At 36.5% G+C, this 25,778-nt stretch overlaps 2 protein-coding genes across 5 annotated transcripts in view; one reads left to right on the top strand and one right to left on the bottom strand.

Moving 5' to 3' along the window:
- Window positions 1-521: 521 nt before the first annotated feature.
- Window positions 522-9,984, top strand: LOC129757065 (putative fatty acyl-CoA reductase CG5065). Of its 2 annotated transcripts, none has more exons than XM_055754180.1 (11): window positions 522-804; window positions 2,137-2,349; window positions 2,417-2,533; window positions 2,735-2,839; window positions 2,898-3,041; window positions 3,383-3,517; window positions 3,580-3,700; window positions 8,840-9,142; window positions 9,204-9,336; window positions 9,395-9,652; window positions 9,716-9,984. In XM_055754180.1, exons 2-11 carry the CDS (start codon window positions 2,224-2,226, stop codon window positions 9,861-9,863), a joined length of 1,590 nt encoding a protein of 529 aa, XP_055610155.1. In that variant the 5' UTR covers window positions 522-804; window positions 2,137-2,223; the 3' UTR covers window positions 9,864-9,984. The 2 variants fall into 2 exon arrangements, with proteins under 2 accessions (XP_055610155.1, XP_055610156.1); XM_055754181.1 differs by lacking the exon at window positions 522-804 and adding an exon at window positions 956-1,408.
- Window positions 9,985-14,552: 4,568 nt separating this feature from the next.
- The window catches only part of LOC129751902 (alpha-1,2-mannosyltransferase ALG9), a 35,390-nt gene continuing 24,164 nt past the window's right edge, over window positions 14,553-25,778 (bottom strand). For 2 of the 3 annotated variants that reach the window (XM_055747667.1, XM_055747668.1), the window contains 3 exons: window positions 17,285-17,382; window positions 15,623-16,052; window positions 14,553-15,209 (listed from right to left, as the gene is read on the bottom strand). In XM_055747667.1, the coding sequence (XP_055603642.1) occupies window positions 14,564-15,209; window positions 15,623-16,052; window positions 17,285-17,382 (1,174 nt within the window). In that variant the 3' untranslated portion in view covers window positions 14,553-14,563. Of the gene's footprint in view, window positions 15,210-15,622; window positions 16,053-17,284; window positions 17,383-25,778 lie in introns of those variants that run through there. The other variant, XM_055747669.1, reaches the window with a different exon arrangement.

Here is a 25,778-nt window from a genome sequence, read left to right as displayed (position 1 = left end):
AAACTTGACAAAATCAACGCATTTGAATTCCAAATTTTCCCAAACAAATAATGTCAAAATGGCAAAAGTTGAAAAATTAAGACATTTTTTTATCGAAGAACCTCAGTGGCATTGATGTCTAATTCATAATACAAAAAAAATCGATGAAGCAAGCTCAATAAAATTTGTTATTTGACGCAAAAATCATAAATTCTGTTAACTTTACTGGAGCTTTTGGAGCGATTTCGCTAAAATTGTGGATCAAAATTCATCTGTCAAAATTCGAACTTTTTTCCCCAAAATCCGGGCAACCGCCAAACCTGCCTTTCTTTATTTTTTTTTTCTTTGAAAATCCAGGCAAGCCCGGATAAAACCTTGGTAATCGAATGAAACCGCGTAATGAAAACTCACGCGAGAAATTTTGTTTTTTTTTTCAGTGCACGTGCGTGCTGAATTTTGTGTGTACTTGGTTTACATTTATCTCTTTTTATCTATTCTAGGCGAAGCATGTACCTTAGTTAAATGACAGATCTGCAAAACTAATCACTTGGATTAGAGAAAATAATATGACAATTTGATGAGTTTTAAGATATATTTCGTTTTGTGATAGTTTTAATGGAAAAAATATATGTTTAAAGTGTATTATGTGATGTACATCCATTCCTCCTACCAAAAATAGTTAACCAGCTATGATAAAAAGTCCCGTTTTCTGACCAAGTGTTTACCGTTCAACCAGTATTAATCTACCTGAAATCTACATTTTCCTGATTTCTCAAAACCGCTCTGCTATAGTGAATACACCTCTACTTGGTAATATGTGACGTGGTAAGGCACATTTTTGATACAGTTTTTGATTTAAGAAACTAAGATAGCAACAGAATGCGAATGTCCAATTACAAATATTTGAAAGTATTCCCTTAATCATTTGTCGATACCAGTGGTTCACAACTGTTGTTATTGTTCGTTTTTGTAAATCACTTGCGCAAGTTGGTTGACATGTAATAAATGGGTCATTCACATATTATGTAACGCAATCGTTTGTACCATGTTTCTCTAGAGTTTCATTTTAATTTGAATACTTATTGAAAACTGGTTTTTCGGAACAGCATCTGGGTAATCGAAACACCCAACTACGGAGACACTTTTGCCTCAGATTTCGAAACACGATGTGTACGAGAGTGAAGAAAAACTTGATTTCGCTAATCGGTTCAACATATGCATATGCATCTATGATATATGCTATTCGCATGTCAATTTCTTTGCGCTCGTGGACCAATGCTTGCGGATCAGAAAGTCTTAGTAGAACTTAACGGCATCCTGTTAGTAGTGCTGCGTACTTGCACTGCAGCCATTGCATTGCATTGCGCTAGTAACTTCATACTAGCCAATCTCTTAAGTCATATCTTTTTGAAACATGAGATACTGAAAGGTATGTACGAGACAAAGATTATAACTGTTCAATATTAAGCAAGTATTAATTTTATAAAGCCTACATCTTTAGAATGCTTTTCCAACGATGCTTATTTATCCTTGTAAAAAAAAATAAATCCTACTCAAAGAATTTAGTCTCCATATCATTCGACATAATCGTAATTGAGGTAAAATACTTTCGATAATTACTCCGATATTACCACCATTAGAAAATTCAAATATCAATAAACTCATCTTTTCAGTAGTACAAATGGCCTGATCAGTCGAAATATGAAAGTTCCGGTAGGATCAGTACCAGAGTTGCAAACAGTGTTATTCATTATTAGAAAATCGCAGAAACTTGATGAGTTATAAGTTTATGCAAATTTTAGTGTAAGCATTTAACAGTAAATTAAAAATGATTGTTTGAATTCATTAAAATTGAAATACTCCGATAGAAACCATACTTGTTTAAAAAAGGTTGCTTGAAGCTAATAGAACAATTGTTTAAAGAAAAAAGAAGACTGAACAGATGAGCATTTTTACTTATCAAGATTTCTCTTCTAAAATTTTAACTTTTCGAAACCTTTGCAAGTTATATTTTAGCTTTGTGAATTTAATATACAGCTGATAGAAAATAAATTAGGCTCTTCGTTAGGCTCTTTGGTTTGTTGTTATTCTCGTTGCTGTCTGAGAAATTCACCCTCAAGTCAGTATTCGCTAACAATTCTTTTTTTTTCTTTGGAGCTATACTTTCTTTACTAGGGAACTTTTCTGCTTTATGAATCATCAGAAGGCAGAAAATTCTGAAGCAATTCTCAATACAATAAAGTTATGGCTTCCAAATTGAGCACAGAGGAGCGAACTAACCGAACAATGGAGAACAAATACATCTCAGTTGCTGAATTCTACCATGGAAGAAGCATTTTTATTACCGGTGGAACCGGTTTCATGGGAAAGGTAGTATTACGTTTTTTTTCAACACCGATCATTCTTCTAAAAATTTGTTTTTTTTTTTTAATTCAAGGTTTTAATAGAGAAACTCCTGCGATCATGTCCAGGAATTAAGCAGATATTCATTCTTATACGTCCTAAGCGCGGCCAAGACATCGCTGCTCGGTTAACGGAAATATTAGGTAGTCCGGTGAGTTTTTTTTTTATTTTAACATTTATTTTATGTAAACAATGTACAGAACAATAAGATTTTTTCTAATGCAATTGAATATTGTTTTGAATAGCTGAAAACATTGAAATTCTATTTTTATAATTCACGCCTATTACTGACTAAATTTAGTGTAAATATTCTAAGAAGACTACTTCTAACTTTGAAATTTTGATGTTTCAGTTATTTGACAAGATTCGCAATGAACATCCAGCCAATTTGAAGAAAATTGTTCCGATACATGGTGATATAACTTTAAATCAACTTGGAATTTCGGAAATCGACCAGGTAAGGCGTTTACTTTTCTAAAGAATTTTGTTTAGGTTTAACATATTTCTTGTTCTAGTCCACAATTATCCAAGAGGTTTCAGTTGTATTCCATTCGGCTGCTACAGTGAAATTTGACGAAAAAATAAAACAATCAGTTACTATAAACATGATAGGAACAAAACAATTAATGGAATTATGTCGTAAAATGCTATGCTTGGACGTAAGTATTTTTTAAAACTCATGATTCTGATTGGCTGCTTCTCAATCTTATGATGAATTTTGCTTTAGATTTGCACAGAATTTAAAAAAAAACTTAATCACTGTGACGAGTCTGAGTTATAATTGAATGATATCTAAAAAAAATCGAACACCTTAAACTTCGTACGGAAACATTTTTTTATCTAGAAAGCGTCTACACGGCCAATAACAAAGGCTTCAAAAACCGAAACAATTTTAAAAAAGAAGAAATTAAGTAGCAAGCCAATCATTTTTTTTAAATATTATTATTTTATTTTATTTACCTACATATATCAATCATTCAAATGTTCTATTCGATTTCAGGCTTTAGTGCACGTTTCTACAGCCTATTGCAATTGTGATAGAAAAGAAGTATCTGAAATTATTTATCCACCCCCGTACAATCCAGATGATATAATCCAATTAGTTAGATGGTTCCCTGAAGATATTTTAGAAAAGGTAAATCAAGAAAAACCTTGAAATTTTTGTGTTTGTTCATCGTGTTTTTTTTTGTGTTTAAGCTGACACCTTCGCTGATAGGAAACAGACCTAACAGCTATACATTTACAAAGGCAATGGCTGAACATATGTTATTGATGGAAGCAAATAATCTACCAGTTGCTATAGTTAGACCTTCCATAGGTAAGATAATACGGTGGTTTTGTATTTTAACATGTTTAGCTTCACATTACAAATTACATTTTCAAACGATATAGGTAGCGCATGTCTGTTTGAAACATATAGCGTAAATTCTTATCTCACGAAAAAAATCGTGAAACGTTTAGTGTGGCGACAAAAACGACATAAGATCAATTCTGTATTTAGGGACTTCAATGCCAGGCACAACACAGATTTTTCTATTTCGTGTATTGTCTGACACAGATTTTTAGCAAAAATGATTCAGACAGATAGCTTCACACTTCTTGTGAGTTAAACAGATGGAACTACAAAATCGTCTCCTAAAAATGCGCAATTTTTAATTCGAAATTCTGTAAAATTTCCCACATTGTGCCGATCCTTGACAGCTTGCTGTTAAATTCCTTAAAAAATGATTCAAAACTTCCTGGTGAAAACTATTGTGGAGCAGTGCCATACCCAAACTGTTCGAGAGCATAATTTATTATCAAATGTATCCTTGGTTAGAAAGAAAGATATCGGACTTTTAGCATGACATGAATCTGAACACCCAGTCAGCATAAATCTTAAAACAAAGGGTACATACCTCAGAGTTGGGTTGCTTTCATATCCCCTAAGCGCCACAATCGATGCAGGATTCTGGTTAACCGGCTGTCAGTGTTTCCGAAAACAGTCTTTATTGCCGTTTATCATCAGATGATCAATTGGTCGCTGTAAGATGAAAAATAAGTATTATTGATAGGTAGGCTTTATGTTTGTTTTGTATATCTTCATTGCCTCATTGCAGTCCATACGAGTTGGATTGAATCCCTCTCATATGCGCATAAAAACCCTCATAATTTGTGGTACCTTTATTAAAATTTCGGTGTCTGCGATGCGACAGAGTTTGGCGTTTCTCCAACAAAAAAGAGCAGAATTTGTTGAAGTTCTTTTGCTTCACTCCTGGCTAGCAGTGGGGGAAGAAACACTAATCATTAAACACTAATAAAATTACGCCACAAATCGAAACCAAATTGAAATATTTTGCTTATGATTGAATTCTCATGTTATATTATTGTCGCTGAATCCCCAAACCGGAGTTTTCGTCAACATCAGCGACGGCGACATCACTGACGACATTTCATGTTGACCAGATACACGCAGAAAAAATTATTTTGGAAACAATAAGATTTCGAACGAAAATAATAAAATTTTTGGTTGGGAAAATGCACAAATATATTCTTGGTAACACTGACTAGAATTATCGATTTCATTTAAACTTATCGTTTGATTGAAAACGAAATACCCCCTTTTTGAAAATGATCCACCATTCTTGTCAAAATAATAAAAATAATTTGGGTAAAAACTAAAAAAAATGTAAAGTTCAAAACAGCGAAAAAAATCAGGTAAAAAATAATGGAATTTATGATTTGAAATAATTTTCTTTTTTTTTTCAATAAATCAGAGCAATAATTTTTGGTTTTCGAATCTTTCCACTATATTTAGAATCCGTTTTTTTTAATTATTCAATTTATTCTTCAAACTTATTCTGCTTTCTTTGATTTTCTCGGGAATCGAGTCATCCTCGTCAAGCAACAGCAGCATAGCGGCACCTCCTCCAAAACCGCGCTCTGGCCAACAGTCCAACCGTGTTGCTGCTGCTGATTCAATCCACGTAAACTCATGATAATAGCATGATTAACATAAGTTACCGTGCATATAGCAGCAGTCGGTGGTAAAATTCTGTCATGTTCTAAAAATAAAATTAAAGTTTAGTAGCAAAGATAGTAAAGAAGCATTAGATTTTTCAAAGTTAAAAATAACTTACCTTCCAAACTATTGCAGCCGGTTTCTTCGGAGGTTCAAACTCTCCGAAAAAATATCCACCGCGATTCCACCGCTGCTGGTGGCCTCCTCCCTCAATTTTCGCAGTTTTCTACATGGTGTGCTCGTATCAGATGAATCAAAATTTTCTCTATTTTTTTTTTCTTTTTTTTTCCATTTTTTAACCTATGTTTATTTTGTTTTTGAACTACACGTTTATTAAAAAAAACGAGGTTTACATTTGAAAGCAAACCAAACTTTGATTTCAAGTAGTAAAAACTAAGTGTGCAAAAATAACAAAATTTTGTAATTATTTCCAATTGATTTTTTCATGAAAATAACGGGAAAATGTGCATTGAAAATACAAAATAAAATAACAAAACGTTTTGTTGAACCGACCCCCCGTCTTTTTTCTGCGTGTATCTATCAAACATCTTCCGAGTGTCGGTACCAAGCAAAAGAAAGGGTTGCCGATTGCCGAGGTGGTTGATATCGTCGCTGGTTGGAAAGGTTGTTAAGCCTAGTCCACACTATGAGACGGTTCGTCTCGAGACGGTCTCAGCGTCTCCCATTTTCTTCGGGAGACACTGAGACCGTCTCAGGTTTCCAACAACAACAACAGACAACAAAGTTCGTCTCATAACAAAATCGCAGTCCATGTTGCCTAGTGTGGACTAGGCTTTAATCACCAGCGCAAAAACTTCGGATTTCAACTGCAAGGCTGTTCAATGAAGTCTAGTCGAAACGGGTCGAAACAAGTAGAAATAGATTGACAGTTGATCACCTGTCTCTTTCCATTTGACTTCGACCAATTTCTACCAGGTCGAAACGAATCCTGCTGCCGAGCTTGGATGGTCCAGTTCAACCACTTCAATGAATGACTTCAGCTCCTCAGAAAAGCTCTTAAATATATAAACCTCTAACAACAAAATTTTCCTTCCCACTCACCATATTTGGAGCCTGGGAATAGTTACTTCTGGGCTGCTTGGTCGGTATCGAACTTCACCGAACCTATCTGATGTCAAAACAAAACATTAGTCACTCATCGTCCACTTGAAGAGGGTTCACTTACCGGTTCTTTAACACGTTCTTCGCCTCAGAGCGTTAAAGTAAAGCGAGAGAGCTCCAGATTTAGAATACGTGGCAAAACTGAGCGGCTATCTTGCGTAAGAGAGCCGTCACTCGTGTATGGGTCCCATGGCGACTAACGTGTTAAAGCTGCAGTCGAACCGAAAAATTTCTAGTGGTGTCGTTCCACCTAACTGTTCATCGAGGGATGTCTGGGGCAAGGTTTTTTGAAATATACACACCTTGGTCTGGGGATCGCGCTCTCTGGACTGGTTTTCTCTCTCAAATTCATGCCCACCAAACCTATATAGTTTCATTTCTGCTTGCTCGTTTTGATGTTTTTTTTTAAATAATAAAAAATGTTACAAAATATCAGATTTTTTTTATGCTTATGTTTTTGCTTATGGTACATACACAGACAGATCTTGACAGCATCCCGATGAGTAGTAAAAGTACATTTACTATTAATCTTTACTAGGCCGAGCCCACTGTGCAGTTTTGGACGCAAAGACAAACTGGAACAAAGGGAGGAAGACACATGAATAACAGTACCATACGTTCCCATGTAATAATTTTTACGTTGGGAGCACAAATGCTAGAAAGTAGTGCGATCCGATAAATATTTCTTATGTGGGTGGGAGTGGAGTAATTTTACAATGAAATTTCAAGTTTTAGAACATATTAATTTTTAATTTCTTTGTTCCCCATAACCCTGATCCCAGGTCATCGACCATGGATATAGCGCCATTGCTCGCTTTTGGGAAAAAAATTAAAAGAACGAACGTTATTGTAACATCCATGCAATCTTTGGAACTTCACCGTTTCCAAAGATTTCATGGTAAATATAAAAGAATTATTAGAAAAACTTTTGTACTTACGAAAAACGGAACAAACAATTTTTTTAATACGGTTTTTTCTTATTGCGTTTTTTCGGTGAGTGAAACAACTTTTTTAAATTTTACGTAACGTTTCGGGTTACTTTTCTTCACCCATCATCAGACGTCTTAAAATATTTACTTTTATTAAAAACTTTAAACTTTTAAAATTAAATTACATTTATCAAAATTACAATACTTCACATCACTTACAAAAACTAAAGCAGCACAATTTTATTCTGTTCGGCTGCTTGTCGGTTTGTTTACTGTCTCTCCTCTCAGTTTGGCTATGAGACCGTTGTAGGTAGCTAGTTTTCCTACTTCGGTTTGTTGATTCGCTGTTCGCTCCTTTCCTCTTACTTGGATAATGGATGTGTAGGGTTTCGGCACTCTCCCGAACTCTCAGATTCCGCTCGAGTGCTCCTGGTTTCTTGGTGTTGTGCTAATCCCAATTTTGGTTCGTTTTTTGCGATTTATTTTTCATGTTCCTGTAATCTTTTTCCAAGCATTCTACCTGTTTGGCCAATGTACTAGATCTTGGCAGTCCTTGCATGGTATGGAATAGACACCATTTCGTTGTTCTTCTTTTGGAATAGGGTCTTTCATTTTAGTGAAAACTTCGTGTTTAATTTTCTCTTTCGGTTTTGTGGCTAGTGTCATATCATGTTTCACTAGTATTTTTTGCAGTTTTTCACTTAAACAGGGTACATATGGTGTCGAAACATATCTCTTAAAACCATTTTCTTTGTTGTTTTGTAATGTGTTGTAGTGTTTATGTACTCTATCTTTGGTGATTGATTCAGTAAAATATGTCGGGTAATTGTTTTTCTTTAATATGTATTTAACTTTTTCAATCATGTCATGTCGATCTGTTTCTCCTGAAGTTTTCGTAGGCATTCATTCTCTAGTTTCTCTAGTGTTAGTTCAGAGAGAATTCCAGAGAGAGGTGAGCCCATAGGGACTCCATAGCGCTTGGGTCTCTGCCCAAATATTTTTTTGACGTGTAATATATGAACTACAGCAGTTTTCCTGAGACATGTTTTTTTCGGATTTTTTTTCTTTCATGTTGAATAATGAGAAAACTAGTAGCTTTAGGTAGGTATATATAATACATATTTTACTGACATTACAAGGTATTGCTACAAGTTTTGTTTAGATCGGTTGAACAAGCCAAAAGTTATAACGATTTGAGCTTGTAGTGTCAAATTAGCACTCCAAGGGATAAGGGTAACGAAATCTGAAGCGGATTAGGGTTAATTTGTATGACCTATTTGTTGAGGTGAGGTCTTTGAGTGTTGATGTATTAATATGAAACTTTACACTTAAAACATACACTTTCTACTATTTTTACTATTTACAATAAAAATCCATTGGTCTGAATTTTCTATCTCCATTTCAGTGCTCTCTAGTTTTCAAGAACCAATGTGTGGATGGGTCGATAACTTCAATGGACCGACCGGTATTGTCTCGGCTGTTAGCAAAGGACTGTTTAGAACTATTCTTTGTGATGAATCATGTATTGCGGATCTTATCCCGGTTGACATTGTAATAAATCTGATGATTGCTACAGCTTGGCATACAGCTTCTCGTACGAATACAAGAAATATAACAGTATATAATTGCACAAGCGGTATCGATAATCCTATATCTTGGGGAACATTTGTTCGGTTGTGTATTGACAATACACGCAAACATCCGATTGGTAAATATGGCTTCTGATTAAATTTTGAGGAAGACATTGTAAGACTACTTTCACTTTGCAGAGGGCGTTTTATGGTATCCAACAGGAAATTTACGTGTGAATAAAGCAATTAACTTCGTCCATGGTGCGCTTGTCCATTTTGTACCCGCCATTCTTCTCGATATACTTTCCTTGGCAACAGGCAAAAAACCAATGTAAGTTTTACTATCCCACGAAACGAAAAGTTAGACAATAACTCTTTCCCAATTCCAGTATGCAAATTGTACAAACAAAGCTAGGAAAGGCTGCATCGTGTCTTCAATACTTCACAAATGCTCAATGGCGCTTCCGCAATGATAATGTTAAAAATCTCCTAACTCACATGAGTCCGAAAGATAGAAGCACATTCCAATTCGATGTTTCCACGATTGATTGGAAAGATTATATAGAAAAATATGTTCTTGGATTCCGCAAATATTTATTCAAGCAAAATCCTGCCACTTTGGAAAAATGTCGAAACAACATGTATAAGTATGTTCACTGAAACAATTGTTTTTAAAAAGAGACATTAATTTAAGTTTATTCCTTTTTCAGAATGTATTTGTTGCACCAGTTAACAAAAGTTGTAGCAGTGGCGTTCTTGTGGCGTTTTCTGATGAAGAAATCTATCAGGTTACGAAGTCTGTGGGAAATGATTTTCAGCAGAATAGTTCATTTAGTCAAAATGATTGCAATATTTTAATACTTCCCTCTCAATTAGCAAAAGGTGTTGCAGTGCAACTACACATTATTTATTTATTACATTTAAAAGTGAACCACATATATTATGTTCTACAATATAGCTTAATAAATATTTGCTTCGATTTTGGTTTGTTTTTTCCTCGTCCGAAAATTCCTTGTTAAACCAACACAGTGAATTATTTTTGCCTCGATTATCAGCAAAAAATTGATAAAAACGTCCACGATGCAAATTTTGCTAGAAACCAGCAAGCATTCTCCGCCTTGCTGATTTTTCCAGCTCTTGATCTGAATTGCTGAAAAACCAGAATCGATCTGTCAAAATTGAAACTTGTGTGATTTTTTAGGTTAAATGTAATAAGCAAAAAAATGAGTTGGTTCTCCTTTGTGTAAATTTTGTCCAATAGAATTTTTTGGTGAGTTATGCGTTTAAATACTTTAAATTTAAATTACAAAGCATAGCACAAAGAATTTTCTTTTCTGTAAATTTGCCTGAAAAAGTCCTATACAATTTGTCTCGCAAAATTTCCTAAAGAAAACGCGTCAAGGTGTGTTATATTTTTTAAGTATCCCAGTTGAAGTTGTTAATTTTTATTTCCAGCAGGAAAATGACTTCAAACAGCAAAGGCCAAAACACAATTGAGGCGCTTAGGATCAGAGGGGTGCATGTGCCGAAATGATGATTTCGAGAAAACGGACCTCTAAGTTTTCTTCTAAATCAAAATTATCGAATCACTTTTTCTACTCGATTTTCGATGGAGTGTGTCTCAAGAGGTCTTAAATGAATGATTCTGAAAGAAAAACGAAAGTTTTTGCGATATTTAAAACGGCGAGCGAGCTACTTTTTTGAATATTTTTCACTTGCACCTTTCTGATCCCAAAAATGACATTTGCACTCCTCTGACTCCAAAAATGGGGCTTATTCTGCGACTCGAGTGACGTGACTTACGGAATTTCATATCTTAGGCTGGCATAAATAGCCTCTCTAGCCTCGAAATTTTCGTTCGGATGAGCTGTTGTTGGTCTTCCGAGCTCATCGATACACCCATTTCTTTTCTGACGCATTTTCTGGAGTCATCAGGACGAAGACGTGAAATTTCGTGAGTCACGTCACTCGAGTCGCAGAATAAAGGCAGCCACAAAATACCGCGTCGCGTTGCGTTAGCTGTCAACGCTGTCGCGACGCGCCCAACGCTTTTTGCGTCACAATACAACATCAAGAGACGTTTCATCCAAAGTTTGTTTTGATTTGATTTGCTAGAAAGCTCTCACAAAAAGCGGGCCAATCGATGGAGAATTTAACTCACCCCATCACGCTGGTCAACCATCAGACATCGGTGCTATAGAAATCTTTACCGGAACAGGAAACCGGAGGCGAAGGTTAGGAAGTTCAAACAAAAACTCAAATCAAAGGTTTTAACTTTTTATCATTCGCAGGCTTCTGAGCGGCATCTGACCGCGGATAAATTGCGAGATGCAGCGGCAGAGTACTGTGGATTAGTTTGGAAGGTTGGAGCGAAGCGGGAGATGTAACCGGGAAAATCAACAACTGTACCGATTTCTTATCCCGGACGCTGCTTCTTCCAGTCGGACATTTGTCTAGAATTCAGAACCAGCAAGAACTAAGTGCCTATCGAATCAAGTGAAGGTTGGTTCTCTAATTGTGCAACTTGAAAAGAAATATATTAAACTTTTGAGATCGTACATAAAACTTTCAAAAATCATGTGAATTCTGATGACAAATTCAGATTTTCGTTAACGTTTCAGATTTCAAATTTAGGTTCAGCTTCAATATCAGAATTGAAAATTTCAGATTGTAATTTTAAATATATTTTTTGTCTTTTTAATATTTCGGATTATAGTTTTTAAGATAGTTTATGTCATTTTCAATTCCAGTGATACTTGTCGTGTTTGGTAATTAAATTTTTACAATGTTGCCAATTTTCTCGATTGGAAAGTAATTTAAAAACATGAAAAAGTCGGAGCACGACGCGATACAATTTCGATTTTTTTTAGAACAAGTTTTGCGTTTTAGTACAATGCTGTCACTTATGCGACGCACCATTGCGGTGGCTCGAACGGAAAATAGTCCCGATAGGAAATACACCCTACTATTCACCATACTTAGTCGGCTCGCGAACGGTGCGTCGGCCGATTTTCGATCATACTAATCGGCCTATTGTTGCAACGTCGCTTATGGGAGTTTTTGCTGGGCATCAGCCGATTAATAAGCCGATTTCGTAGGCCTATCAAATAGGGTGATGAGTAGCATGATTGTGTAGGAACCGACTTAATCGCCTGATTAGTAGGGCGATAAAGTTGATGAGATTTTCGACGTTCAGCTATTTAATAGGGGTGTCAAACGAGCTATTTAGTATTAACCGCCCGACTCAATCCGACTAAATACCAGAATTGATTGGCCTCAAAAATCGATTGTTTTTCCTACCACCCTACCCAATCGTACCAAATAGCCGGATTGATTGACAGCAAAAATAGATTTTTCTTTGTACCACCCAACTCAATCCGACTAAATAGCAGAATTGATTGACCACAAAAATCGACTGTTTTTCTACCACCCTACTAAATCGTACTAAATAGCCGGATTGATTGACTGTTAAAATTGATTTTTCTCCCTACCACCCTACGCAATCCGACTAAATAGCTGAATTGATTGACCGCCAACATCGATTTCTTTCCTACCACCCTACCCAATCGTACTAAATAGCCGGATTGATTGACCTCAAAAATTGATTTTTCTTTCTTCCACCCAACTCAATCCGACTAAATAGCCGGATTGATTGACCGCAAAAGTACCATCCGACTAAATAGGGCGATTTATGTAAATGGTTCATTTTAGTATCTCGGAGCAAGTCCAGTAGAGGTAATTTTATTTTGCTGTAGTAAAAATGTCTCCAGGTGGTTGGCGAAGTAAATTTTTGGCAGGTAGCCTGATGGTGGAGGCACGAACCTGCAAACTGGCTCATTCGGCAATGAGAATGCCGGAATCTTTGAACCTAGCGTCCTACAGTAGCCGGTCGGGAAACGATCTGTCCTGTGGAGAAGCTTGCCATCCAAGCACTGCAAAACTCCAACGATCTACCAAGGCTTCCGTAAACTTCTGACTCAACAGCAGCTCGCACCTGAAGGTAGAAATCCGTTCCAGCTCCTCCACCCAACCGGTACAAACGGATTTCGAGAGCTGAATGTTTTTCTATTGAAATAAGAGGAAAACAATCAAACTAATTTCCAAAATAAATTTTTTATTCCATCAACTCACCTCCGGCACCTCATCCGGAAACTGGCCCACGGTGAGGGCGTCGTCAGCGATGCCTCCATCGGAATCATGAACACCTTTGATTACGGCTTCAGGCATGCCCGGCACACGTCCGGGAACTTGGTCAGGTTGACGTCGTCATGACGGAACCGAAAGAAACCCGCTCACCACTCGAACAAACTGCTGATGAGCACTGACGAAGTCTTCTGTGCTATCGTGAGCCAAGCTTTCCCTTCGATGAACTCCATCACACAACACAACTAATTCAGTTATGACCATTCCATACTAAATAGGCTTAAAGTTTGCCAACAAAATAGAATCCTACGAAAACCTACTAAATTGACCGATCCCCCCTGATTACGTCGATCAACTTATTGTGCTACCAAATCATGCGTAATTGTGTGAGCCTACTCATCAGCCGATTTAGTATGGCACCTATTTCATATTCAAGCGTAGCCCGATTAATCGGCATACTAAATAGGGTCATTGATTTAGTAGGGTGATTCGTAACCAGACTAAATCGGCACCCAACTAAATATGTGAACGGCGAAATTTTTCAACTGTCAAATTTCCTATCGGGGTATCTCCAAAATGAAATGTCAACGCGACGTGACGACGGCCAACGAGCTCATTTGGAACCAGTATGTAACGAGTAATATCAGTATGACACTAGCTGTTTTGTTTTTGTTCACACATTTAATTTTCTGCGTTTTCGGGCTACGAAATTCCATGCAACTCATATACCGTATTTTTTTTCACCTGGAGGCAAACTAGAGGCAACCTAGGTTCGCTCAAACTGCTGTCATCGTGCTCATTTATTGCTCGAGAGGCAACCTAGGTTCGCTCGAAAAACGGACGGAGTCGCCCTGAGAAGAAAGTCAGTTTTGCGAGAAGTTCACCAATACTCTCAACTTTGTTGTCAAAACAATAAACAGCTGTTTTGGCTGAAAGCAAAACAGTTGAAATAATGAACGGGAAAATGATGATTGCCGCGATTTTGAACCTCTCAGCCAAGCAAAATCGTACTATCTGCTGTCCAGTGCAATCCGGACACGAAAAAAGGCAATCCGGATGTGAAGAACCGAATGAAGAAATCTAGAAGGGAGAACAAAATGACAGCTGCATGTAAACATTGCGCTCGTTCTCACGCACACCTACGTATGGAATAACTCGAAACCCGAAAATCGTTTTTTTATTCTGACGGTTCCAGAGCCAAATCCGGAATCAAAAAAAAAATACGCCAATAATGAACGAGGTTTGCAAGTTCCACGATGCTTATTCCCAGATCGTCTTCAGCAATTCATATTGCTGGAAAACCAGCGGGACAAAAATCATCAAAATGTTGTTGGTTTCCACAAAAAAAATTGCTGTGTCGGAATATATCAGAAATAGGAAATTGTGATATTAAACAAATACAAATTTTTCGTTTTTTAGATTCGTTTTAATAAATTATAGTCTCTAAACACAACAAACTTATCACCAAAAAATGGTACATGAAATGCTCGAAATAAAGTGTGTGAGCTAGGCGCGTCTAGAAAAGAAACACTTTTTTCTACTTTCCATTCCTTTCCATTTCTGGTGAAGTTGGGTTCAGTCTCAGTAGAATTGAAGTCTTTACCATTATCAAAATCAATCAAATAATCACAGCGATCCAAGCCAAACAACATATAATCATTGGCTCGGTTTTGGTCATTGAAGTACTGGTGAACCATTTTTGTACCTTCCGAGGTTTCATTGAAATAAGCTGGTAAAATACCAGTAAAGTGAGATGGAATGAATCTTATACGGTTATTATCTGCGGCAAAGAAACTTCCAGGAAATCTGTGCCATTCCTTTCCGATGCATACGTTTTGATCTAACGAAGAAGGATTTAACTCTATGGCTATATTCATTGGGGCATGATAGTTTCTGTATAAAGCTGAAATTCTTGCTAAACACAAAAGAAAGAAGCCAGCTTTCAATGCATAAATGAAAAAATCAGGGATTTTCACATTCCTAGAAGATGATACGCTTTGAACTGTAGTGATAAATAGAGATCCACATAACGTAATTAAAGGATAAACCGGAAACAAAAACCTAAAAATAAAAATATATGTCAATGTTAACCTGAACATATTTTTTTTGAGATCATAATTCTTTTTTTTATCTCATTATAACAATTTTCACTTCTCAAACGAAAGCGTATAAAGCCACATCTTAATTAGGCAATATTTTCAAATTTTTGAATTATAAGTACATATTTAAAAAAAACCTACGTGAAATTTAATAATCACTTTGTAACGGGAGTATGGCATTTGGCATAAAGCCATTTGGCATAAAGCCTTTTGGCATAAAGCCTTTTGGCATAAAGCCTTTTGGCATAAAGCCAAATAACTTTTATATGTATGTTTGAGCCGTTCTACAAATTCATTTCTTCAAATTTTCTAGTCAACTTTATACTCTTACGTCTTGATTCTAATTTTCGAGTAGAAATATATTAAAAATCTTACCTTTCCTCTTTATGTGGTTGTATGAAGAATACTAACATCCATAAATACACGGATGATATTTTCCAGAAGTTGTTTCTTACAACAACACGTTGTTTCGAATCCAATAAAATCATTCCAAGTATCACCAAAAACGGATACATAATGGCCAAACACCAAACGATATTAAAATTCAAAAACAAATTGATGACGTAGAAATATTTTGACTCAATTCCGTATAAATTAGGACCGTGTGATGAAAAAATGTTGTAAGTGATAATGTTCAATGGCGCGAATACAAGTTTTCCATAAAAATAAGAATCCACTAATATAAGTGGCAACCCGATAAGCGCCGCGACGATGAAACTCCAAATTAAAAAATACTTTACTTTTTTCTGTTTCCAAAGGGTATCATAGAGAAACGGTAAAGACACAACTGCAGCAAATGGCCACCCTGTAAATTAAATTTTGTTAAATGATTTATCATAATTGTGTTTAGTTTCAAATAATACTAATCCAAGTTTTTGCATTTGTAGTTGACGTGAATAATTTTTTATCATTATCATACTGCCGCTGCCCGCAAGTCTGTCCCATATGCAAAAACAACGAACCGAGAAAAACGGCTTTAAAGATTTTTATAAACTTTCGTGGATTTCTCAGTTGAAACTTTATCTTTTCCATTTCTTTCCATTTCTTCACAGATATCAAGATAATTGTTGTAGAATTTCGTCCAATGTTTTTTTTTTTTGCTTTGGAAATTGTTAATGCAGAGGAGAAAACAATGATGGGACAGCCTTGCGAGTATATTTCGCATGCGTATTAAATATACCCGCAAAGCTGTCCCATATTTGGCTTTTCTTTTGTCAGTTGATCATTTGATTCTCTATATCTGCGCTATATTATTCACTTTACTCATTGTTTACTGATGATAATAAGTTTGAAATGATGTTTATTACATATTTATCGTAAGAATTGAGTAGGTCTAAAATAAAATGAATAACATCGTTCCATGAATAAAACAACCTTGTACCTTGGAAAGTTTTTCGGTCGATTATCTTTTTAAAAAGACTATATGTAAATACCTACACATTAAATTAATGCTGAACAAAAACCTAAAAATACATTACTTTGTGGCTGACTATTTTCCATGTTTCACAACAAACAATTCAAAAAGCCTCATGCGAAATTTAAAAAAAAAACAGTTTGGTGGAATTCACCCATTAGGCTACTTATAGGAATTATTGAAATTGTTATTTTTGACTTTACTGTACTGTTTTATCTAGTCTAACTTTCGTAATTTCAATGAATGCTTATTTTGTCGCACACATTGTATGAATATTTGTAAAATTAACGTAAATTAGAGGAGCAATTTTGAAGCATTCTTCAAAAATAGACATATGGGACAGCTTTGTGGGTATATTTCATATGGGACAGACATGACTTGGTATTTTATTCATATATGTTTAGAACAAAGTCATGAAAGTTTTTAGTCTAAATTGAAGAACTAACTGTATTTGAACAATTTTTGAGATAAACTGAAAAATGGCGAAAATGCATATGGGACTGCCTTGCGAATAGCGGTCAATAACCAATGCAGTAGTTACTGGAAATATTTAAAATGTACTGGCCCAATGATAAAGTTTTATTCATGTTTCATACCAATTTGTGGAAAATGCAATTAGTTACCTAATAGGGTTGATATTGCGACGCAAAAGATAGACAATTTTATGTTTTTATTCCACCAACTTATTAGGAAAGCCATTGTAAAGTACATCGAAAACGTGCTAGAAGAAATGAATACAGTTAATCGTCGTCGGTCACCAATTGCAAAACTTGAAGCACGTTGAAATATGCTCCCTACGTTACTGACTTCATGCACGAAGGGTCACGACTGTTTTTAAAATCAGTCGTAGCAAACCGAACAAATATTTAACTGACTTTGAGACGAATTGTTTGATTCTTCCGATGATTAAGTGCTTCTTAAGTATATGTAACAGAAAATGTTAAAAAATATTACTTTCAAAACTGTGTGATTTTTTTGAATAAGGCAAAATGGGTGAATATATACATGATATGATAATACGGTTGTATACTGTTTACCGGAATTCCATTAACCGAAATATACTATTTCCGGAATATCATTTACCAGACTATACTATTTAACGGAAAACCACTTACAGAGGTCCAAGGTGTGTATATATAGGAGGTGTAACGATATGAGAAACTCCCGATTCAGCCATTTTGATTTGGCTACTATGGAGTTCGTGAAGTTTGTTTACCAACAATGCCCTCAGCTCGAACAAATTTTCCGATGTTTACAAACAAACTCAATGAACCTCCCCGTACTCTCCTCGCCTACTCACTGACAAAGTCAGAGAACCTTGTGATCTAATAACCTTGCAGAGGTCTACGCCCAGCAAACCATTAAGCACTGAATCAAGCCTCATATGGGAAGTTCAACAGCATTTCAGTGTCAATTGGCCGTTGAGAATTATTACAAATGCCAAAAAGCCAAGTGACATTCAAAACACAAATAAGCCCTTTAAAAGCTTAGTCACGAAAATGTAATGCCTGTAACCGGCTTTGTTGTGTCAACTTCAATAAAAAAAATTAACAACAGGTGGGTAATACTTCAAAGTAAAAACGATCTCTAGTCCAGCTGTCTTTTTGTCGAGCGGAAACTGATTTACAGTTTAAGAGAGCAAAGTGTGAAAATTGAACTACTTTAGCACATCAACTATCTTCAGCTGGCCAAATAGCTAAAATCGGCGGACATGGAGCGGAGTTCCGAGCTATTGGATTTGCACCCGTAAAATCAAGAAAACCTGCAATGCGCTTACGGACCTGTCCCCGAAGGGAACCATCTGGTCGACCATGGATGAGCAGGGTAAACGAAACAAATTCCTCAAGTGAGCAAATCGATTACCTTAAAAGGTTCAGAGTTTGCTTACTGCTGGTAAGAATTGTTCCTTTAAAAGTTGTTAAAAAAGTGTACCTATAGTATTAATTTTTCACCAAAAAAGAAATATCCTTTTCATCTTTACAGAAATATTAAATAATAACCACCCAAGCAACCAAAATTCTCATATCTACTTAAACTCGTTGGTACCAAATCAAATCCTCAAATGGATTGAAACCATTTGTTCCCTTTGACGACAGCGCCCTGGCGTTGAAGAAAGGATGGCAGCTATCACAGCTCATGGCTAACGTGTTCTGGAAAATGTGGGTACATGACTACCTACCTACACTCACTCGCCGTTCAAAATGGTTCTCTGAAGTCAAACCAATTGAAGTGGGGGACATAACTGTCATCGTAGACCCTAATCTTCCCAGAAACTGTTGGCCGAAGGGCCGAGTTATAAGGACGATAGCGTCACCGGATGGAAGAACTCGGAAAGCAGTGGTGCAGACTATAATCGGAATTTACGAACGCCCGGTAGCAAAGCTCGCTGTTTTAGATGTTGGCGACACGGATAGAGTACGCGAGAATCTCCGTCTCCCGTACACTACGGGGGGGACTGTTGATAACGCCAACCAAATCAACGAGCCCCTTGCCCTTAGTTCCCGAAACGTCAAAGCCAAGTCCGGGAGCTCGTCACTCGCTTCTGTCAAGCCCGACAAGACGATAGGGCGTTTGGAGGAGTGACGGAGCTAGAAGGAAAGAAGGAAGATCTGATTGGCCGAAAGTCGAAGCGCGTGTGCTCAGATAAAGTGTTCTTTATAATATTATTTAACGTTGTTATCAGTTATCAGAGGTGGCAAAAAGAGCTGTGTACTAGTTCAGCTAAACAACTCCTCGCTAAACTCATTCCCGCGTATCACTGACTACACGACACAAGTCGCATTTATGCACAATCGAAGGATTTATTATTATCAGAACTCTGATTGTTAGTTCATATTACGGTCCCAAGTAAATCATCAGCTCTAGCCAGAGTATCAAAATCGTTGCGAGGCCTTGCGAGGCACGAATTCACTAAACGTAAGCGCAACATTCTCTTGATATTTCCTTAAATTAATTGTCTCTGCATATTTGTAGGAATTTTGTAATAAAGCATACATTGGATTTATTAACAAAATTACAAATTTTGCCTTCGCCTCAATCTGTCTCAGGAAATACTCTATATGACTAATAATTGTTACAAGCTTCAATTTTGACCCATAATTGTGGTTTTGAAAAACGTTGATTGTTTCGGTAAATTATTTTATTTTTCAACCAAATTGGAAACAAAATCATGTTTGAAATCAAAGAGGGAATATTTAATGACTGAAATTCATGCAAAGCTTGATGTTTGGTCTACTAACACCCGAATGAACGAACATTTTGTGGTGAAATGATACGTTAAGTGACTAATGATTGTGGGAGGACTGTATATGCCGTTTCGTAATGTTTCTTAGTATAATAATCAACATGCGTCTTTGCTGTTGGTCGCTTGAGTAAGCAAATCAAATAATTGTGAAGCAGAACTGGCGTGCGTGCCGGCATGTATCGAACAAAATTTAAAACAAAGCAATTAAATATGATCAATTGAGGGAGGGGATGGGATGAATAAAGATGGATGCCGAGAAACCGGCAGCCCAAATGGGCTGGTGATGACCAAAATAAGAGAGGAGAGGAGAATTTTTTTTTTGTTTTTGCTGATTAAACGTTCACTTGTGGGCTGAATAGAAGGCCGTTCAAATCTCTAATGGAATTTCAAAGTTTCAATAAGAACTTAAATTTTGGGCTGAATAAAAGGAACTTCAGCACATTGATTATGCTGATTAAGCTGTGTTCGACCTTTTTAACGAGACTTTTGGTTGCTTGGGCAGCTAGGTTCTCAAGTGACGAAAATATTATAATTTTTGAGCACCACCAAATAAGCTTTTATGACCTTTAAATCATCTTGATCTGAAATGTACCCACTGCAACATGATCCACAGAGAACAGACGTACAAACTATTTCACGAAACTTGTGTAATTTTTTTTTTTTGTAGAGAAATGAATCCAACTTAGATGAAATTTCAGGGACTAGATAAGAGAAAATCGATGTTTGAAAAACATGCGAAAAAAATTCGCCTTGTCTCCCGGTGAGACTTGAACCCACATCTTGCGCCTCTCCGGGGCCCATGTATTAACATTCTACTACAGGAGACCAACCTGGCGTATGAATATTATACTGGTTGAGTGTCGATGTCTATCGGAATGAAGGGAATAGTTCTCCCATGTGATCATAATAATTTTTCTTGGTCTATTTCTATTCCCATCATTTCATCTTACGGTAGTTGGAATCAAGTTAGAATCAAATAGAAATAAGGCGGTGCCAAACACCGAAATTGGCTGGATATCCAAATACGGCAAACGCATCATTTCTCATCATAACTGACAAACCGTGCAGGATATGAGAAGGCAATGCAAATCTTGCCGTGCTTAAAAATGTCCAAACTTGATTCCAACTACCGTAAGATGAAATGATGGGAATAGAAATAGACCAAGAAAAATGATTATGATCACATGGGAGAACTATTCCCTTCATTCCGATAGACATCGACACTCAACCAGTTTAATATTCATACGCCAGGTTGGTCTCCTGTAGTAGAATGTTAATACATGGGCCCCGGAGAGGCGCAAGATGTGGGTTCAAGTCTCACCGGGAGACAAGGCGAATTTTTTTCGCATGTTTTTCAAACATCGATTTTCTCTTATCTAGTCCCTGAAATTTCATCTAAGTTGGATTCATTTCTCTACAAAAAAAGTTTCGCTGACTGAATGTTTGAGTCAAGACCCATCTCTGGGTCGCAATTTAAAAAAAAAAAAGAAAAAAAAAACTTGTGTAAAATTTCCAACGAACATTTTAACCAATTTTTCCTTTTTAGCTTAGTCACCAGATGTCTCCAAATACACCAGAGAGAACTGTGAAAATTTGATTTGTAACTTTTGAACGGCGCAATAGATGGCACTGTTTCAAGTCAATTTTCAACGTATTTTTTGGGTGTCAGCGTTTGAAATTTTACACACTTTTTTACAGATTTTTTGTTTGAGCTTGTACATCTGTTCTCTGTGCATGATCTACACATTGTTTCTCAATTTTAAACATCATAAAATTTTTGATTTTTCACTTTAATCAATTTTAAAACGCGTTTTTACTTTAATTTGTCACTGGAGGCGAACAAAGCACTATTAACCCTCATCCGCATTGGAGTGTCATTTTGACTCTATTTCAAGTTTGAATGCTTGTAACTTTTTTCAGAAGCATCAAAAAACAAAAATTTCTTCGGGGACCCTAAATGAATTCAAAAGTTCTTTAATTTTGCATCTTTACTTTATTTATGGACGAACCCTGGAAGCCTGGACAAAAAAACTCCCTTTTCCGACTTAGAGTGTCATTTTGACACTCCAAAAGTAAAATCCATTCAAGTCGTTTGAATTGTTATGAACTTCATATAAAACTTATATCAATAGAAACCTTGTAATGTCAGTAAAATATGTTTAGAACATTATATATAGCTAAAGCTTCTAGTTTTCTCGTTATTCAGCATGAAAGAAAAAAAATCCGAAAAAACATGCCTCACGAAAACTGCCGTAGTTCATATGTTACACGTCCAAAAAAATATTTGCCCTATGCATATGAAAGCTGAAGTTAATGTCTACATCATGGAACAAAGAAATATTTTTTTAAATTTTTTTTAATGAAATGGTCACAAAAAGTTCAAAAAAGTGGTCTGAAAAACCTACTTTTCATTCGATTGCTAGTAAATACTGTTTGAGCGATGGTAGAGTGTTTTAAAAAATATGACTACAAACTTTATTGAAATTCTAACATTTTGCTGTTTTTAGATTTTCGATGCAACAAAAATTGAATTTACTGGAATTTTTCAAAGTTGGCTACTTTGCGCGATTTTTTCACTAATTGAAATTTCATCTGTTTTTGTGGTCTTCCGTCAGGTTGTTCCCGGATTTTCAGTGCTTTCTCGCCGTTTGAAGCAATTAAAACTATATCCATTGGAAAGGGAATTTAATCTACATTCTAGTGAGGTGCAACAATTTACGCTGTGAGATTTCACAAAAATATGAAAATTATAAGCGTAAAATCATTCCTGAATTTCTAGAACTACAAGAAGCAGTCCAGCAAAACGTGTTTGATTGCTCTCCGAGTAGGTACGGTGGGTGGTTATTCGGACCGAGAGCGAAGCCGACAGACGAAATAACGATGCGTGTCGTGCATTTCTTGCTCTGTCGGCTTCGCTCTCTGCCCGAATCACCACCCAACGTACCTACTCGGAGAGCAAACAAACACGTTTTACTGGACGCGGTGCTTGTAGTTCTAGAAATTCAGGAATGATTTTACGTTTATAATTTTCATATTTTTGTGAAATCTTACAGCGTGAATTGTTGCACCTCACTAGAATGTAGATTAGATGTACTTTCCAATGAATATACTTTTGATTGGTCCAAACAAAGTAAAAGCACTGCGAATCCGGGTACAACCTGACGGAGGACCACAAAAATAGATGAAATTTCAATTAGTGAAAAAATCGCGCAAAGTAGCCAACTTTGAAAAATTCCAGTAAATTCAATTTTTGTGGCATCGAAAATCTAAAGACAGCAAAATGTTAGAATTTCAATAAAGTTTGTAGCCATATTTTTTAAAACACTCTACCATCGCTCAAACAGTATTTACTAGCAATCGAATGAAAAGTAGGTTTTTCAGACCACTTTTTTGAACTTTTTGTGACCATTTCATTAAAAAAAATTTAAAAAAATATTTCTTTGTTCCATGATGTAGACATTAACTTCAGCTTTCATATGTATAAGGCAAATATTTTTTTGGACGTGTTACATATGAACTACAGCAGTTTTCCTGAGGCATGTTTTTTCGAATTTTTTTTCTTTCATGCTGAATAACGAGAAAACTAGAAGCTTTAGCTATATATAATGTTCTAAACATATTTTACTGACATTACAAGCTTTCTAGTGATATAAGTTTCATTGTAATCGGTTAGATATAAAGAGAGTTATGACGATTTTTGCTTGGAGTGTCAAAATGACACTCCTAGTGCTGATTAGGGTAATGAAATCTAATGCGGATGAGGGTTAATGAAGGCAAGATGAGCATTCTCTGCCGTATAATCTAGCAGCGAATTCAACTCGATGAAGTCAACTGAATAATAGAGCTACAGCTTGACTCGTTTCGTCTGTCGATTTGGTCTATTGGTAAGGTGTCGGAAAGGTAATCAGTAGACTCGAGTTCGATTCCTGTTCGAGGGATTTTTTTTGCACATACCATTCATGATTGATTTTTTTGATTGTTACATTATACGGCTAATAGCATCAAAGCATCCTCCGTCACACAAAACACCAGAAACATAACATGTCGAATTCGCTGCTAGATTCCCCGGCAGAAAACGCTCATCTTGCTTTCATTAATGGTGCTCATACTGCCTCGGGGGGTTTCTCATTATGCCTCTATAGTGACTGGTTTTCAGCTTTCGGCAAAAAATTTTAAAATACCTTTTTAAACGTTTTTATCTACTTTTTCAAGTTTCATCCAATTAGTCATAGTCCATTTGAGTGTCTGAACACGAAACAATGATGTAATTCACATATTACAGCTGTTCTCTTCTCAGCTGTTCTCTTCTCAGCTGTTCTCTTCTCAGCTGTTAAATAAGCGTTTTGCTTAAGGTGGCCATTATGCCCTCATCTCCCCTACCGAAAACTATTCAAAATTTTATAAATAAATAAAAGTTTTTGAAAGTCAGCTGTTTTATGTTATTTTCGTTTGATAATTATCACAAAAATATCCTTTTGTTTCTATTGAAGCGTTGTGGTGGAAGAAAAAAATAATTTTGGTTTGGGGCATTAGATGTAAATCTTTAGTTTGAATACGCCAAACTATGCTGGACTGATACATGGATGAGATGGTCGATCAAGCTTGTAACCATTCATTTAATGGTTACAATAAAAATTGTGATTTTTGGGCCAGTTTGGATGAAAACTTTGTAAATATTGTAAATAAAAATTATTGTTCGTAAATGTCTAAAACTAGGATAAGATATCTACATGTTTGTGTGGTGTCTTGTCCTAGTTTTAATAGCAATCGGCTGGTGTCACTTAGGGATTAGGTTTGTTTATTTATTTATTAATTCGTTTATTTATTATTCTTTTTTGTTTATTTATTTAATTATTTATTTTCCCGTTTATTATTTATTCATTTAGTTTATAGTTATTTGTTAGGTATTAGTAGTTGTTTAATAAATTATGTTATGGAATGCACGCTATAAAATTGTTTGTTCGAAAAAGACACCAGCCCTCTATATGTCAGTTCCTGTATTGTTCCTGTCATGTTGCTGTCATCGAAGGGGACGAGAACATCACAGACGGGAAATGGGAACAGGGCTAAAATGAGAGGCATGCCTTTCTGCAGAAAGGTATAAATAGGAGGAGCTCGCAAGACGCGAGGCTTCTTATGCAAGTTCCGGTCCGTGGTTGAGCTGCAACAGCGACGTCACACACTCAACGTGACCCTTACGTTTCTACCCGTAATTAGGCGGCTTTGACCCCTTTCCCCGTTAAAAGTGTTCCGGCAGTGACCCGGAAGAAAATCAACGGCTAGTTGGAAGACTACACTTCGTTTTTCCCCAGCTAGTCGGTCGAGGTGGCTTCCGTGTAGTGAACCTCGGAACAATTGAATTCCCCCAGTGCTGCTAATCATCATCAGCAATTCTGTGAACACACCGGTGTCCCGTGAGTGCGTCAGGTCGTGCCAGTGAAAGTGCCCCAACCCGTTACAACCCCCTTCGGGGCACTCAGCGCTGTGGTGAGGCCTGGTGGGAATTCCGTCCGTGTGTTCTAGGGCCGACCGAAAAGCTAAAGCCCCTCGATAGAGTGAGACACTCGCGTGGTGATAGTGCACACAGAACGCTCCCCGGACCGTGTAGTGAAACGTAGGCCTACTCTCCACAGGCCGAGTTGTTGCTCGAATTGCTCGCTGAGCATTTCGACCTGGTTCCGGAAATCGCCCTGTTCCTGCTTTCGCCATTGATCCCGTCCGACGTCCTAGCCAGTCCCCCAACGAGTCGACCACCGAGAACGGCCGCAACGAGACCAGTGTCAACCATCGAGATACTCAGAATATATGCGCAAGTACCAAACATGAAAAACCTTCTTTTGTAATTTTTTTTGTTAAAATATTTTGCATGGGTA

Source organism: Uranotaenia lowii, chromosome 3 (assembly GCF_029784155.1).
Source record: "Uranotaenia lowii strain MFRU-FL chromosome 3, ASM2978415v1, whole genome shotgun sequence".
Classification (NCBI taxonomy): domain Eukaryota; kingdom Metazoa; phylum Arthropoda; class Insecta; order Diptera; family Culicidae; genus Uranotaenia; species Uranotaenia lowii.
This window is presented reverse-complemented; position numbering and strand designations above follow the sequence as displayed.

Coding starts and splice junctions, on each gene's coding strand:
- LOC129757065 (XM_055754180.1), top strand. CDS start 2,224: ATGGCTTCCAAATTGAGCACAGAGGAGCGAACTAACCGAACAATGGAG. Junction 3,042..3,382: donor GTAAAATGCTATGCTTGGAC/GTAAGTATTTTT, acceptor ATTCGATTTCAG/GCTTTAGTGCACGTTTCTAC. Junction 3,518..3,579: donor CTGAAGATATTTTAGAAAAG/GTAAATCAAGAA, acceptor TTTGTGTTTAAG/CTGACACCTTCGCTGATAGG.